Source organism: Quercus robur, chromosome 7, assembly GCF_932294415.1.
Source record: "Quercus robur chromosome 7, dhQueRobu3.1, whole genome shotgun sequence".
Lineage (NCBI taxonomy): Eukaryota > Viridiplantae > Streptophyta > Magnoliopsida > Fagales > Fagaceae > Quercus > Quercus robur.
This window is the reverse complement of record NC_065540.1, coordinates 36,592,220-36,610,618: the sequence shown is the minus strand read 5'-3', so window position 1 is coordinate 36,610,618 and position 18,399 is coordinate 36,592,220. Positions and strand designations below refer to the sequence as shown.

Below are 18,399 nucleotides of genomic sequence, written 5' to 3'. Positions count from 1 at the left end.
TAGGCATACTAAAGATATGCATGTAATTAGTGTGTAGTTATTATGTACCCTTATTTATTCATGTGCGCATATTAATGGTTATAATAAATAACAGTGCTCCTTCAGAAAGAAAAAAAAAATCAATAACATTACAATTGTTATATAATTATGAAATTACATGTTGCAACCACCATGGAATAATATCATGCGTTCAGATATTAAGATTCTAAGATTACAAAAGAAAGAAAAAATATTAAAAAAAAAGAAAGAAAGAAAGAAAGAAAAAAGAAAAAGAAAAAGTAAAGACATTAGAGATGTATATGACATATTATCGAAGCAATTGGTTAATTTAACCCTGTCCACATAAATGCTACCTTGTAATTATAACTTTTCATTAAACAGTGTGAGCTGTTATTCCTCATGCCTATCACATTGATCTCCATAGATGCATACTAGGATATTAATTGATTGATACTTTCTTGTAAGAAAAATTAAATGCAGAGGAGGGTACAATTAATACATTGTTTATTTTTCCTGAATAAGGTGCAATTAATGATTTGGTCAAAGGAAAAATCAAACTCTCATAAGGAAAAAAAAAGAACAGAAAAAAAAAAAAAAAAAAAAGAATACCTCTAGAGTCCTAGACATACGACCAAATCCACATCATGCTAATTTCAGGATTAGTGTATTTAATTTTTATGAGAAATACTATGTTTATAATATTTTCACAATACTTTTGCAATAACTTCTAGTTCTAAGTATGTAGTAAAAAAATAATTTAAGTGGTAGATTCAAATTAAAATCAGTAACAACTTACTACTTAAAATTTGTTATGAAAATGTTGTAGATATAACTTTTTTTAATTTTTTATTTAAAAAAAAATGTCCGGATCCTATATATGTATAAGTGTTGAAATCCAATCAGAAGTTACAACTAAGTATGTTGTGTAGTTGAGTATGGTTTTGGGAATGTTTGCTAGTGGAAAAACAAAAAAGTGGGTTTGATACATGAGAAGGACGAAGCAAAGCATTCAAAGTCAAAGACATGTAATTCTTAGCTTCTTTCATTAAAGTTCTTTCCTGTTTTAAGAACATGCAATATCTCCACAAGAGATACCATTCCATGCATGGAAGATGCGAAATAAACTTCTCTCCTAATAAATACTACACCATGAATCCCTGTGTCTCTCAATCCCTCAAACCCTACAACTTATCTTTCTTTCTTTTCTGGCTCCACAAATCACAATACCAATGTCGGCCAATCGACAAGAGAGTGTGATCCCAATCCAAGAAATTCCAAAGGTCATGCTAGGAGTTCCAAAAGAAACTCATCCCAAAACTGAACTACTCAACCTTTATGATTACAATAACAATGAGGCTAGTCCTGCAAAGTCACCACAATCATCGATCGAGCCACCCAAAGATGAGGCACAAAAGAGGCTTTTTCCTTGCAAGTTTTGCACGCACACTTTCACAACTTCTCAAGCACTTGGGGGCCATCAAAACGCACACAAACATGAGCGAGCAGCCTCAAAGAAAGAGAAAGAAAAGGTAATTTATTTTCCTTCTCCTATGTTGTACCCTTATTGGGTTATGGCTTCAAATCCTTTGCATGGACCTGTAAGAAACACAAACACCCTTGGGGTTCAACCACACTCAATGATTCATAAGCCTAATTATTGTAACACTTGGCCCTATAGTGAACTTAGACATGGCCACCGTGGGTGGGTTAGGCAGGCTAATATCATGAACCCACGTGCCAATATGCATCAATCACAATACCCACAGGCCAATATGCATCATTCTCAATACCCACATGCCAATATGCATCGATCACAATACCCACAAGCCAATATGCATCAGCTACAATACACACAAGCCAATATGCCTCAGCTACAATACCCACAAGCCAATATGCATCAAACATCACAGCACTTGGTTGGAAATCGTGGGACTCAATCGTTGGACATGACTGCCCTCGACAATAATGGGACTTCAACTTCATCAAATGGCATGTCTAGAGGTATTCCTCTAAGTATGGGACCTTTTCCTAATATGATTACCAATGGCAATGGTGGCAATGGTAATAGTTCTTTGCAGAATCGAGAACGTGAATCCCCAGTGGAGGTTGACTTGACACTCAAGCTTTAATTTCTCAGTATTTTCAATTAGCTTGATTTTTATTATATAGTTTATTAGTGCCATTTTCTTTCCTAGAATATGGCCTTTAGTTTCTAGATTTCTTTTATTTTCTTATTTATCGGTTTGTAAATTTGAATTTCACAAATTTCAGTTTATATGTTGTTGAATATTATTGATTTGGTAATTAGCTATTGATAATGTTTTCTAATGCAATTTGATTTAGATCGCTGCCACTTCTGTCTCACTTTTAAGTTTTAACATGAGCCCAAGATTAGAAACCCCATAATGATATTTTTTTAATTGGCTCCAATGGCTAAACAATTATGTTAAGTTATAGCATTTAGTATAACTCTTCTCTTCTTCTTTAAAAATGTCATTTGGAAAGGTCAAATTTGCCCAACATTGGTCAACAACAATCAACTATATTATGGGAGAGGTTACCATTAATTGGGAGAGTTTTTTTGTGGTAGTTTATTGAGTATATGACATTTCAAAAAAAAAAAAAAAAAACTCTAAAAAATGAGAAACGTTTTCCATACTCTATCGGGTATATATATATATATATATATATATATATATATATTTTTTTTTTTCCGTTAATTATAGAAAACGTTTTATACTTGAATGTTTTAGCATACCAAACACTATAAAATTGAGAAAACAATTTTTGCCAAAACAGTGGAGTGTTATTCCATCTATTCATTAATAAATTGGTCAGCAATCTGTGCAATGTATGAAAGAGATTAAAATAAAACTAGTCGCCAAAACAATTTTCTTGCTTTTATTTTTTATCTAAATATGAAGTTCAATAATTATGATAGTTGTTAATAAGCATTTATTATGATTTTGTTTATATATAGAACTATATATTCTAACATTTAAAGTATATATGATATGTTAAGATACTAATTAATGGTTTAAATTAAGAAATAATTTAAATTTAATTAAAAATATTAGAATAATGGCATGTAAGATTGTAAAGTCTCAAAAGTTTATATGACCCAATATATATTATGAGGTAAAACAAAATTCAAACCTCTTCTGTTTTATATATAATATATAAATTATAGATTATAGATTTAGGGAAATTATTGTGTATTCCCGGAGTATCATAAATGCGTATTCCCTCATTTCACATGAATGGTGGGTCCCACTAATTAAATTCATGATGGGACTCACCATTTATGTGAGAGGGGGGAGTATGCATTTATGGTATTCCGGGAGTACCTAATAATTTTTCATACATTTATATACCCACAATCAAGGAAATTGGATTTTATCTTACAACATTAAATTGTCCACCCTTATTAATTCCTAACTAAAATTAAACATTGAAGCATTTATCATGCTGGTAGCAATTTTAAATATTAGCCTATTTAATGTTGCATCAACTATACTATTCCCAAAATTATAAATGTAAGTTAAGAATTGTGTAGTTCAATTGAAGTTTTTTGATGTTTCCAACAATGATATTCAAGATTCAAATCTCTCTCCCCTAACTATTTAATTAAAAAAAAAGTTATAAAATGAAAGATTAATAGAAATTCATAATTTAAGGATTTTTTTTAAAAAAAAAATTTAAAAAGGTCTCAAGTGAAATACAATGACTAATTGTACTAAGCCACATAAGTATAAGGCTATATGGAAGCTAATTCAAGGTGGTCGATATTGTACCGTATTGGCTGGTACTGTCGGTATGTATTGTATTGATACATGTGCTAGTACCAAAACATCATCATTTCGTACTGATTTAATTAACACTAGTAGTATCGGCCGATTTTGAGAGTTTTGGCCAGTATTGGGCGTACTGGGCAGTACAATTTTTTTTTTTTTTTTAGTTTTGTAATTTTTGAATTTTTATAAGGGCAAAATGGTAATTTATTTATAATAACTTATTAGTATTATTTGTTTTCTTAGTATGGTAAAGTTTAAAACCATGAATAATTTGTTCTAAATTGAGGTAATGTTTTATGGTAAACTTTTATTTTTATTATAATATATATATATATATATATATATATATATATATATTTATATAAAATAGCGGTAAACTCGAAATGGTATACCGGTATTAACTAGTACCGAAATATATTGTTCTATTGGTTAAATCGGTACAGCCTTCGGTATGAGATTAACTCCTTGGAACTAATTACCTCTATTAGTGGACTCCTCTCCCACTCACATACAGAAAGATGAATCCCATGTGTGAGAATTACAAATAAAATCTACCCTCATTCGAGATAAGGAAGCAATTTGCTAGTTGGAGCTAGTAATTAGCCTATACGACATAAGCTTATCTCCAAGTTTCTATTAGAGTATTCACATCTGGTCTTCTAAATGGTATATGTTGGTATAATTTAGCATCAAAGCAAAAAAAACCACCATTACCCGGTCTTCCAATTCTAAAAAAATTTACAACCTTGCTACAGTGCGATCTTACTTATACAACCGTATTGTAGCTCCATAGTATAATTTTTAATATATTTTATTCCCTCTACAGTACCATATAAATTTATTCTTTTATCTCTCTTTCTTTAATTTCTCTCCGTCTTCCATCTCTTCTTTCTCCTTCGTTATTGTTCTACCCTCTCTACTCCTCAAACTAGAAACTCCCTTCTCTCAAACCCAAAACCCTGTGTGGTGGTGGTAGCGGCAGAGGTAGGCGTGGCATAAAAGTTCTGTTGATGTGGTGGTGATGGCGGCGTGGGTTTGGGTCAGTGGTGTTGGGGTGGTCTGCCTATTTTCTGTATCGCTATCTCTCTCTAGTTGCCGTTGTGGGTGGGTTTCAGTCATGGGTTGGTTTTGGTTGTGGGTTGGTGGATTTTAGTATTGGGTTTGCTGCCATGGGTATTGGGTTTGTTGATCGGCGTGGTGGAATGGCGAGGTGGAAATCAACATGGTCGGTTTCTAGATCGACAAGATCAGCGATGGTGGGTTTCTAGGTTTCAGCATTGTAGTTGTCGGCGAGATTGACAGTTTCTTTGTGTGTGTGTTTTTTTTTCTTCTTGGTGATTATATGGTGGTTGTTTCTTGTGGATGTGGTTGTTGTTGGTGATTTTTGGAGGCTTTCTTTGTGTGTGTGTGTGTGTTTTTTTTGTGGTGGCTCTTTCTTGTGGTTGTGGTTGGTGGTGGGTTAGGTGGTCAGAGTTGTGGACTTTGGATTTTGGATTCGGATTGGTTGGTTTGGTGGTGGTGTGGTGATGGTGTGGTGGTGGCGTGGTGGGGGTGACTATTGTGGGCAGTTGAGAGAGAGAAACAAAGATTAGAGAGAGAAGTGAGAATATTTTTATATTATTTTTATTTTACTTTATATTATTTTAATGTATAGTATGATAAAATAAAAGTTGGGATGTTAGGTATGTTGTAAAATGGTATGGTATAAATAACAAAACAGTTTTTGAGATGGTAAAATGAAATTTTTTATAGAAATCGGATGTGAATGCTCTTAGAGCTCAAAAGGGGGTAGTGTCTTACCACTTGCCAACAAGACAATCTGTCTTGTGGATGCCATATTAATTTCACTTTTAAAATTGTAAAAAATTATATTCACATTGGGATAATGGAAACATCTAATTCTAAGTTAATTTAATATGTTTTGATTGGACGTTAGAGCAAACAATTTTATGGTTCAATTACCAAAATTCCCTATGTCGATCAAACTTTGATCAGGTGAAGCGATGGTCAAATGAACTTAAAATTTTAACTAATCACCCAATTGCATTATTTTGCATCAAAATACGTAGTATTATCAAACACTTTGCAAGTTTGACCACGGTCAACATGAGCTTGACCTTAATTTGATAATAAATAATAAAAAAATTCTAATCGTTTAATTGGGATGAATTCATGCCCACATTGTGGACAATTGAATTATTTTAACAAGCTCAGCTTGGATTTAAAACGAGCCAGGTATCTCAAAAACATTGAAAAAGTACAAATTTTGAAACAAGTGTCCATAAGCTTGATTTAATCAAATCTTGCTTCCAACAACTCATGATAAATTTTAGTTTGGAATGCTTGGATTGCGAAAGTTCCACTTAAATCAAAATCAATTTACAAAAACATTAAAGGGGAAACTTTTGGATAAAAACTTGACTTGACATCACTTCCAAAATGTCTATCCTGTCAAATATGAAAATTGGAACCAAAAAGTGGATAGGGATTTAGAAAGTAGAGGTCATGATCTTTTTAGCGATACCTTACTTGAATCAAATGGAGGTCAAAAGGATGTAAAAAGTAACGTCATAAAAATTGGACAAATTATGTGAAACCCACAAAAATTTGTGCACGAATTTCTCATTGCTCGTGAAAATTGGATCCAAAAAGCTAGTACATTTTCAAAGTAAAAAGTGATTATCTATGTTCTGGAAAAAAACGGCATCACAAGATCAAATTCAAATAGTAAGATATTGCTCACACAAGATTGATAAAAATTAACTCTAAGGATCAATCCCACTTGGACCAGCCAATTTCAGAGGTTAATAACTTTTATTACAGTACGCTGCGATACCGGCCTTTCCAACGACAACAATATAACACAAAAATTGGAGCTCGGTAAGAACGTACTGTAAGGTCTCCAGTCCAACCATGTGCACAAAATAGGGACCTAAAATTTGAAAAACTAGACAAAATCTAGGCAAAAAGGCTGTGTCCACCTCAACTATAAGCTCTCAGCCTTGTTTTCTCTCTACAAACTCGAGCCTGGCAGTTACAGTCAGCTCTACTTAAACGATCACCAAATCAGTCCCAAATAAACCTCCAGAAATACCCAATAAAACTCTAGCGAAATTTTCTTCAATTTATTTTCCAAGCTTCATGGGGTTTCCGTGATGCTTGCTATGAATGAATTACATGATTTATGAAATGGGTATTGTCATGACTAAAATGCTATAACTAACATGTTCATGCATTATGAATTACAATTGATTAGATCTATGCTGATGCTGACCCATGTTGATTGACTTGGTATTTTGATCTTGTAAAAATGGGTATCATCATAATTATACCATTATCTATATCTTTATAATTTTTATGTATGAACATGTTTGATTGATTAGCATATGCTTAAGTAAAATAAATGGTGATTACATGCTTAAATATACCAATTGATGATGACATCGTTGCATGTTGCTTAATTATGTGTGGGTTTCATCAACGCATTGGTACCCATAGATTTTCATCCCAAAAATGCTCTCTCATAAAATCTACAGAACTTTTCTTATAAGAAAATAATTTCTACAAGGTTTTCCATTATTAGAATCCACAGAACTTTTCTCATAAGAAAATAGTTTCTATGAGGTTTTCCATTAGAAAATATTTTCTTAAAAATGAAAAATGATAATATTTCAAGACACACGAGATTTTTTTTCAATGAAAATATTTTTCCTTTTAAACCCCATTTTCTCTTCAAAATACATTTTTCATCAAAAACTCAAGAAAAATCAGTGTTTCCCATAAAATCTTATTCTTTACAAAATATCATGATATTTTCAAAATATACTTTAATAATGTCTTTTAAAACTCACATTTCTTTTGAAATATAGTAACATAGCACCAATCAAAATGACTAAATTATGTCTTATCTTTTCTACCAATTTACTATTTTGACTTATTTATTTATTTATTAATATGTACTAATTAAGTATGTATCATATATATATGACATTGAGATGGAATTGAGTACATATCGAAGAAACATAAGGAAGTAGAAATTAAGAGCAGGTAAATATCAGTGATCGATTCAGGGTTGTAGAAATTGCCTTTACAATAGGTTCCTTAACAATTTGAAGCTTCAAAATATTGGGAGATGAAGATCTTTAATTGTCTTCATGTAGCACATTCCTTTATCTTTATTTTTCTTTCAGAGTTATACTTTGAAGTTTAAACACCATTAAGTTTGGTATTTTAAGTGAGATGGCACATCCTAGACATTTTAATGAGGTGGCATGTTGTAAGGAATTAATATATCATTACTAGATCCTAGTCATGAGATGGACCTTCTCTATTTCAAAGTAAAATTGATAGATCCAAATTTGTCGAACAAACAGGATAGAGGCAAGTATAAGTGCTTGTAGGATATGGCTAGTAAGGACTGAGATTCAAGTTTTCAGAAGAGAGTTTCACACACATATACGTTTATATTAAGTTAGAATAGAATTTCTATCTTATATAAAAAAAATTAAAAAAAAAAACACAAAACAAAAACAAATAATAACTAATAACTAATTTTTAGAGGTGTGAAATTTTAGATAAAAGTGAAGAGATATAAATGAGGTAAAGCCATAAAGGTAGTAATTAAGATAAATGAGATGTCCACAATATTTTCACAACATTTTTACAACAAATTTTAAGTGGCAGGTTGTTACCGGTTGTTATTATTAGGACAAAAAAGTAATCTTAGTGTTAGGTTCAAATTTAGTATCTCTTAATAAATTGATGACATGGTAAGCAATAGTGGATACCTAGTGAATCCCATTAGCATTTATGGCTGAAAAAATGTATGACATCGGATACAACTTAAACTTATCTTCATATATAAATATATATTTTATATATATATATATATATTTTTTTTGCTAATAATAGTATTATGGAAACTTATCCTTTCAGCATTATCTTGAGGATAAGACTGAAGTTGAGATGTAAATTGTAATATGACATTTTTTTTTAAAATTATCAATAAAACCTCCTTTTAAGGAACAGGCGTGTAATAAAAACTCAAAAAATCATCTAGTTTGAAGTTGAGTTGTAAATTGTATAATGAAATATATATTTTAGAAATTATCAATAAAACCTTATTTTAAAAAAACATTCCAAATTAAAGTCTCAAAAGCTCATCAAGCTAGGCTTTTGTTTTGCCTCGAGTATCATAAAAATGTTTACTAATGCAATATTCCTATATAGATATTATTCTATACGTGGAATATCACATTAATTCACTTTGGTCTCTATAAATAACACATCCTCTTTTTTTTTCCCAAAACAAAAAAAGTTTACATCCATTAGCCAATTCATTGAGAATCACAATAATATGTCTGAAAGAATCTCATGCAGCAATGTTGATAGCCAAGGAACGGCTGAAGCAGAACTCCCCACGGAGGTTGAATTGGATCAGTTACTAGATCTAAGGCTTTCTAACAATGTAGTGGATGGTCATGCATCAAAGGTAGCAAACAATTTATTGGATGGCTTTGATATAAAGTCTCCAAAAGCTCAGGAAGGACCTGAACCCTTCAATGAAGTGAAAGAGAAGAAGCAATATTTTCCTTGCAAATATTGCTGCAAGAAGTTCTCCAACAGTCAAGCTTTAGGTGGGCACCAAAATGCCCACAAACATGAGAGAGCTTTCTTGAAGAGGATGGCTAGTTTAGACTGTCACTTGAACCGATATTATTCAGCTATGCCAACACTTCCTCATCTTCATCATGGGTCTTTGAATAGGGCTCTGGGGGTTCATATGCGCTCTATGATTCACAAGCCATTTCATTCTCGACCCCATGCTGGAGTTTGGTATGGCAAAGAAGTGTGGTCCAAACCACAATATGGTGTGCACCATTTGAGCATGGACGATTATTGGGTCGCTGGAAGTGGGTTTCAACCAAGAGACATGATGGGAGTGAATCTCAGGGATGCAATTGATGATTTTGAGCACTCTTCATTAATCTCAAACTCAACAGGATCTGTAGCTAATAACAGAATTGCCAGTCTTTGGGATTTTCAGGGCAATAGCTTTTCAAGAAATCAGCAACTTAAAGCCCCAGGACTTGACTTGTCCCTCAACCTGTGATATTGCTGTAGGACTTCCTTGTCTATTGAAATTTTTCACCAGTACTTAAAAAAAAAAACTCCTTGGGCCAGTAATTTATTCTACTATGGGCTCACCCGTCACGAACAATGATTAGTTTCTGGTTAAAAGTTTTGAAAAAACATAGGAAACCAAAAAAAAAAAAAAATCTTTTTCACTCCTTTTCGCTCAGGTAACTACAGTGTATAATATTGTTTTATATAATCCATAAGTTTATAGCGCATTGTTGTATTATTTGTACATTCTCTAATTAGTTCATATAATGTGAACTTTTGATGTATCTTGTTATTGTACAATCAATAATGCTTTAATAAGCAATCAATAAAGGCATATTTGAATGTTCCTTGGAAACTAAACAAGTTCATTTTTTGATTCACTTATCATTCAAATCCATGGAGGGGGAATTGAAAAAAAAAAAAAAAAAATCATACAAGCAATAGAAAAGTGGTACACTGGTCGACGCTAATGCCAATTCAAACTTTCTCTCAATTTGTGATAGTCAATTATTGTTATATCTAAGATATGAGCAACTACTTTTTCTTTTAATAAACTTAAAAAATTAATAAGAAACTGATTATAAAATTATTGTTCTCAGCTTCAAAATAATTATACAACCATCCGTCCAGCTTTTTCAAAGAATATGAAGCTGAATATGACTTGAAAGTGAAATTCTTTCTTAAGCCTTTTTTTTTTCCATTTATTTTTTATGATCCTTGGAATTATCTCCAATAATCATCTTTAAGCCATCCCAAAGGAGTCCAAATCTTCTATTCCACTTTTCCTATTTCACTTTATACTCCACCAATAAAAACTTACCACGTGTTCACCTAATTAATTAAATACTACTATTAGTTAATAACGGTAATATTAATAAGTCAATAATGATAGTATTTAATTAATTAGGTGAACACGTGACATGTTTTTATTAGTGGAGTATAGAGTGGAGCAGGAAAAGTGAGACAGAAGATTTGGACTCATCCCAAAGTCGGAAGTCTAAACTTCATCTATTTTCATTTTTTATTTAGTAATTAATTAAGAAAAATTATCCATTGATTAGGCTAGTGCCTAGAAAGACCAATTTTTATGAAAAAATGAAGACTAAAAAAAATATAATGAAACTACTTTTAGATTTATTAAAACTTTTGAGAAATGAGTTTTAAATGGAGTACTATTTTTTAACTTTTATTTATTTATTTTAAATACTTGGTAGTAGAGTTTCGCTTGACCAAATTATGTTATACAACTTGTAATACTTATATCAAGCCATATAGTGTAAACCTAACATGTACAACGAACTTTGATTATTAAAACAATAAAGTGATTGTAGATTATTAAAATAAATATTAAATTTTTTGTTAAATATCTAGAATCTCTTGGTAGTATAATTTTAAACAAGGTAGTAGTTTTGAAACTTTGACAAAAGAGTTTCACTTACACGTCACACCAACTATGTTAATTATTTTAAGGCTAAAAATTCAATTTATTCCCATACATTTTACTTTAATTGTCAAATTAAAGTAAAAAAGGTTTAATTTGATTTTGTATATTTAGTCATTCACTTTCTGAAAGAAAAAAAACCTCGTTTCATCCAGATCTATTAGCCAACGATGTGTTTTTTCAACAAGGAAAAGAAAAAGAAAAAGCCAACGATGTTGTTTAAACAATTTTTTTTTCTTAAATATAACTTTCCAATGCAAATTTTCACGTAGTGAGTGGTCATTTCTTAAATGCTTTGCTTAGTGAGTGATCGTTTCTGACGTAAATTCTCACAAAGTGGTTGGTCATTTCATAAATGCTTCTATAGCATGTGATCGTTCCGATGTAAATTCTCATGTACTAATAAGTAGTCGATCATTTCTTAAATTTAATTTTACGTTGTGGGTGGTAATTTCATTTCCAACGAAAATTTTCATGTAGTGTGTGGTCATTTCTTAAATGCTTGTGTAGCGAGTAATCGTTTCCAACATATATTCTCACGAAGTGAGCGGTCATTTGACTCATTTCTTAAGTTCTTGTGAAGTGACCAATTCTTCCATATGTAACCATTATCTTGAGTGACTTAAAAATTCTAGTGTTGCGAGTTATGTCTCATATGCTTTTCTTTTTTACCCCTACGAGAGGGTAACTTTTCACACTACTTATTAGAAGTGCACTAAAAATTTTTTTAGCATGCCCCATGTTTACATGCTTGCTTGTGTGTCTGTGTGTTTGTGTGTGGACTAAAAGTTTATTAACATAAAAAATTGTTCATCTCTTCAGGCCTTTGACTCTACTTGTAATGTAAGCATAGTCATAGGAGAGGTAACCATAGACATCTCATTTTGCATTAATTAGTAATATTTGATTCTCAAAAATAAAAAAGAAAGAAAGTAATATTTAGCCTCTAACTCGAATGAGGAGCTTGAAATATGTCAAATTATGGTAATTGAAGTATTCTTAATATATAGCTCAAAGGTAAGCACAACTCAAAAGTGCTTAAAACTACTTTGAAAATGATGTTAAAAAATGACATATGCTCACTATTTTGACTACATACACACACACAAAAGAATTGTTGAATGATAATTTTTCCATAAGAAAATAGACATCCAAGGCTTCAATATAGACACCAATTTTGTTCAATTTGGATTTAAATTGAGTGAGTAATGCTTGTTTGAAATTGGGGTAATAGTCTTGTCTAGAAACTAGGGTTGTACACAATGCTGCATATGCAACAATGCCCCCATGACCCCTAAACTTCCATATTCAAATCCCAATTGTTTCAATCTTCAAGGGGCCGCAATTTAGACAACTAGGAGGCTCTAGAACCCTCTAATTACCCCTAAAATCATAAAATTTAGCTAAAAATACCCACGTTCTACAATTGATTTCTCAAGAGGGTGTCATTTCGCTCTTGTTCTTCCATAAAACTATTTTTCTGCTCTTAATTCTCTTGACACCAGCACTATGCATGGTTTTTAAGTCTTCAAAATCTTTCTCTATGAGGCACTATAGGCGCAAACTTGTTTTCAATTTCAGTTAAATCTTCAAACTAGATCCATTAGTATGGTAGGTTTCTATTTTATGATTTCCAACCTTGTTAGATAATATCAACATGATTTTTTTTGTTTGATGTTAGTCGTGTTTTTCTTCATTTATATCCTCAAATTACAGTTGGTTTATTTTGAGATTTAGAATTCAAGTTCATGTGTTAGGATGCGTATATGTCATCGAGACTCTATACCTACACAGGCATGATCGAGTATGCCTATACATCTCGAACTGAGATTAGGCAAAAATCATGTTTTGATTAAATTGAGCATTTTCAATTGTAGACACTCAATTTTGCACCCATAATTTAATTTTGGAAGATAGTTGAAATGATCATTCTAAGTACCCTAAAAATCATAATTGCATTTCATGCATTAAATCATTCATCATATACCATAAAAATGATCTTAAGATTCTAATGATTGTGACGGTATGTTTAGTTCTCAAATCGGACCGTCAGATTGAAAAATATCACGAGATCAATTTTTCACAATCTACATGCATTTTATTTGGGTGAAACCAATCACAGGTGATTAATTGAAATTAATTTTGATTAGTTAATAATTAAAATTAATTAAGTAATTTATGTAATTGGTTGTTGAATTTGATTAAAACAAGTTTGGTTGCATAGGAATAAAAAGAATAATCTGATAATATGAGAATTGTTGATAACTAAGCTTTTAGAAATAATTATCTTGCAGATAATTATTCTTTTAAGGACTTAATTATCAAATTAAAATGAATTTTATTTGGAATTCAAGTTTGAAAAACATCCAAGTACAGATCTTGGCCCAAAAAATGCCCAAAAAAGAGTTCAAAATGAACTAAAAATGAAAACCGAGCCAAGCACTAAAGAGTGACAATCAGCACTTTGCAGGTGTCGATTGGCACAGATTTTGAGCCTGGCCCAAAAACTTTTAGCTCAAGTCTAAACTTATTAGATTCATTTTTTTAGGGATAAAACCTAACCTAATTTGTATCTGCTAATTTTTTAAGCAACCATAGCTTATTTTTTAAGTAGACACACCTCTATAAATAGAGGAGAAAATCTAAAATTCAGCACCCCTCTCTCCCCTTACGTTAAAGAAATTCTAGAAGTTCTGCTTTAGGAATTTCTTTCTTGTAAGTGATACTATTTTAGATCTTAAAGAGGTTCATCTTCTTTGGCTTCTAAAATACTCCCCCCCTTGTAGAATACATTCATGTAGGTATTTTCTTACTTTGTTTATTTCTTACAAAATTTTATCTTGTTCTCGTTTTCTTTTCATAAACATGTTTTTGTTTCTTTTGATTTTTCTATCAATGTGTGCTTTGGTTTCTTTCATTATTCGCCGTCATGTTCTTAAATTGTTTTTGCATACTCACTCTCTATCCTTTCTTTCAAATTCACATGCTTAGTTTAGGTTCTAATACATTAATTGATTAACATGCATAGATCTAGGGTTAAATTTCTTTTTAAGGGTTTTAGATTTGCAAGAAATTTATTATGAAAGCTTCATTCTTTTTCTTTCTAATAAAAATCAAATTTGTATTTTTCATTAAAATATAGATTTGAATTTTTTTAACAAAAACCAAATTTGTACTTTTCATTAAAATACAGATCTAAGTTTTTTTAACAAAAACCAAATTTGTATTTTTCATTAAAATACAGATCTGGATTCTTTTTAACAAAAACCAAATCTGTATTTTTCATTAAAATACAAATCTGAATTTTTTAACAAAAACCAAATCTGTATTTTTTATTAAATTACATATCTGAATTTTTTTCCAAATCTGTACTTTTCATTAAAATACAGATATGAATTTTTTTAACGAAAACCAAATCTGCATTTCTCATTAAAATATAGATCTGAATTTCTTTTAACATAACCAAATCTGTATTTTTCATTAAAATACAGATCTAAACCTTTTCAACAAAACCAAATATGTATTTTTTCATTAAAATACAGGTCTGAACTTTTTTAACAAGACCAAATCTATGTTTTTCATAAAAATTTACACTTTGATAAAAATTTGTTTTCTTTCCATTTATAAATATAAAAACTAGATCAGAATTTTTTTTATAAAAAAGTTCATTCTTTTCATCACAGAAACTCAAATCTAGATTTTTCACCAAGCAATCTCATCAAACTTTTTCTTTTTTCATACAAAATAAGATTGCAGATCTAGGACTCTTAAATAGTGGATTAACCTTAGATCTAGAATTTAACATGACATTTGTCACATTAATTTTAATTAATATCATACAAGGGTACTAAAATGATCATTTTAGAGTCTAGAAGACTGGACAGAATGTGTGCCTAACACCTTCCCATTCTGTAACTTTGCCCTCGAACTTTAGGTTTTTGGAAATGGTCACTACAAGAATTTTGGTCTTTTGCGACCAATGTTTTAGCGACGACCAAAAAGTCGTCACTATTAGGCATACATTAGTGACGAAAATATATGGTCATCGCTAATAAGTGTATTGTAGCGACGATACTAAGGTAGTCGCTAATAAGTCATTGCTAACACCATGGAGGGAATTTTATTTACTTTTGGAAAATGGAGGGAAACTTTTACCAACGACAATAAATTTTGTTGCAACGACATTTATGTCGCTAAAATAAGGTCTATTTTAACGACGACATCTATCATCACTAATAATCATCTTTAGTGATGACCTTATGTTTCGTCACAAATATGTGGCCAAAAATATATAGTAAATATATTATATATATGCTTTATTTATCAGTGGTGACACATTGGTGGTTGCTATTAGAAGGTTATTAGCGATGACACAACATGTCGTCGCAAATATATCTATCTAAATATAATGGAGGGTAAAATTTTCACTATCAAAAAGTGGTGGGAATTATTGGAGGGAAGCAGATTTTATATTAGCAACGAATTAGGTCATCGCTATAAGGGATCTTTTAATGAAAACAAAGATTGTCGTCACTAATATGTGGCCAAAACAATTTTGATATAATATGATTTTTTTTTTTTTTTTTATCAAATCCTCCAAATGCATCTTAAAATATTCAAAATGACATAAATTACTTTAAAATGTTTGAAATGATTAAAATACCATTAACCTCATCAAAATGACCAAAATACCCCTAAACTTATATAATGACCAAAATAAACTTGAAGCCTCCAAAGTAATTTAAAACTTTCAAATCCGTTAAAAAGAAGAAGAAGAAAATATGAGACTACGGAGGGCTTGTTGCTTCAAAATACTCTCAAATCATAATGTTACCCATTTGAAACTAGAAATCAATAAAATAATAAAAATTGAGAAAGTTCTGATTCCACTCAAAATACTGACTAATTCTCATAGTTATCAAAATGTGAATTGTATTGTGAATCAATTTTTAATTTTTCTATATCATGTGTCATAAGAAAGGTATTAGTCAATATTTACCAAACTAATAAATTCATTACAAATATATGAAAGGTATATTCATTATAAATTCATAATATATTCAACTAATAACTTCAATCATCAATTATGTAATGATATTTACCAAAAGTAAGTAAATAAATCAAATTGAAATATATTTATAACATACATATTCAAATTAATTAAAATCAGAAGTGATAATACATGATATATGAGCCAAAATAATAAATTTTTTAATCATTTTGCCTAATCAATTTTATCTAAGTCAATGTTAACAAGATGTTCATCATCTCTCAAAATTGTTTCCTTATTAACTTTTTCTAACAACTACTCCAATACCCAATAATCCACTGAAAACCTTCCCACTAAACCTAATTTCACAAAGTCTATTGGTCTCGAGACCATCTATTAAGTTTAATCGAGTTTGACCAACTTAAACTAAACTTTGACCGCGACTTTCTTTAAGTCTGACCGATTGATTGTGACCAAAATTTACCAAAATTAACTTTTCATTACACTTTTGAGATCCAACGGTTAGATTTCAAATCTAAGAATGGCACGTGATGGACATGTGTTGTGTGCTTATATGGCTATATATATTCTCTCAATCTGACCATCTAATTGGTCTCAAATTTCACAAATACTAATATGTCACCATACTCTTCAATCCCAATGATCAAGCTTTGAATATGATTTTCACCAAGTCCAGTGGTCTCGGGACCATCTATTAAGTTTGATCTGGTTTGACCAACTTTGACTAAATTTTGATTGTGCCTTTCTCTAAATCCAACCATTTAATTGTGACCATAATTTACTAGAATGAACCTTTCATTACACTCTTCAAATTCAACGGTTAGATTTCAAATCTAAGAATAGTACGTGATGGACATGTGTTGTGTACTTATATGGCTATATATATTCTCTCAATTAGACCATCCAATTGGTCTCAAATTTTACCAACACCAATATGTCACCATACTCTTTAATCCTAATGATCAAGATTTGAATATGAATTTCACCAAGTCTAGTGGTATTGGGATCATCTATTAAATTTAATCGAATTTGACCAACTTTGACCGCGCCTTTCTCTAAATCCAACCATTTAATTGTGACCATAATTTACCTGAATGAACCTTTCATTACACTCTTCAAATTCAACGGTTAGATTTCAAATCTAAGAATGACACGTGATGGACATGTGTTGTGCACTTATGTGGCTATATATATTCTCTCAATCTGACCATTTAATTGGTCTCAAATTTTACCAACACCAATATGTCACTCTACTCTTCAATCCTAATGATCAAGATTTGAATAAGAATTTCACCAAGTCTAGTGGTATCAAGACCATCTATTAAGTTTGATCGAGTTTGACCAACTTTGACTAAACTTTGACCACGTCTTTCTCTAAATCCAACCGTTTAATTGTGACCATAATTTACCAGAATGAACCTTTCATTATACTTTTCAAATTCAACGGTTAGATTTCAAATCTAAGAATGGCACATGATGGACATGTGTTGGACATGTGTTGTATACTTATATGGCTATATATATTCTCTCAATCTGACTATCCAATTGGTCTTAAATTTTATCAACACTAATATGTCACCATACTCTTCAATCCTAATAATCAAGAGTATTTGTGATTGAAAATTTTTTATGTGCATAGGATTGTGCTTTGTTATTACCCAACAGGTACCCATGTAAAATTCAGAATGTAAATTTTAGAGAAACATTTAAAAAAAAATGTAAAATATTATTAGCGACGACAATGTCATCGCTAATATTTTATCATATCATTAGTAACGACAAACAATATCATTGCTAATATGCAATTTTTAGTGATGACATGTTTGTGGTCACTTATATATCGTTATCTGTGACGACAAACAATATCATCGCTAATATGCAATTTTTAGTGATGACATGTTTATGGTCACTTGTATTTTGTTATCTGTGACGACAACAAGCGTCATCGCTAGTAATGATATATCAATGACCACAAACATGTCGTCATTAATAATAATCTATTAGCGACAAAAAAAAAATTTGTCACT

At 30.8% G+C, this 18,399-nt stretch overlaps 2 protein-coding genes across 2 annotated transcripts in view; one reads left to right on the top strand and one right to left on the bottom strand.

Annotated features, from left to right (window-relative positions):
• The window catches only part of LOC126693269 (cysteine proteinase inhibitor 12-like), a 146,305-nt gene that overhangs the window by 87,229 nt on the left and 40,677 nt on the right, over positions 1-18,399 (bottom strand). The window lies entirely within an intron of this gene.
• LOC126691317 (zinc finger protein GIS-like) lies at positions 9,151-9,906 on the top strand. Its single transcript, XM_050386369.1, has one exon. The coding sequence runs from the start codon at positions 9,151-9,153 to the stop codon at positions 9,904-9,906; it is 756 nt and encodes a 251-aa protein (XP_050242326.1).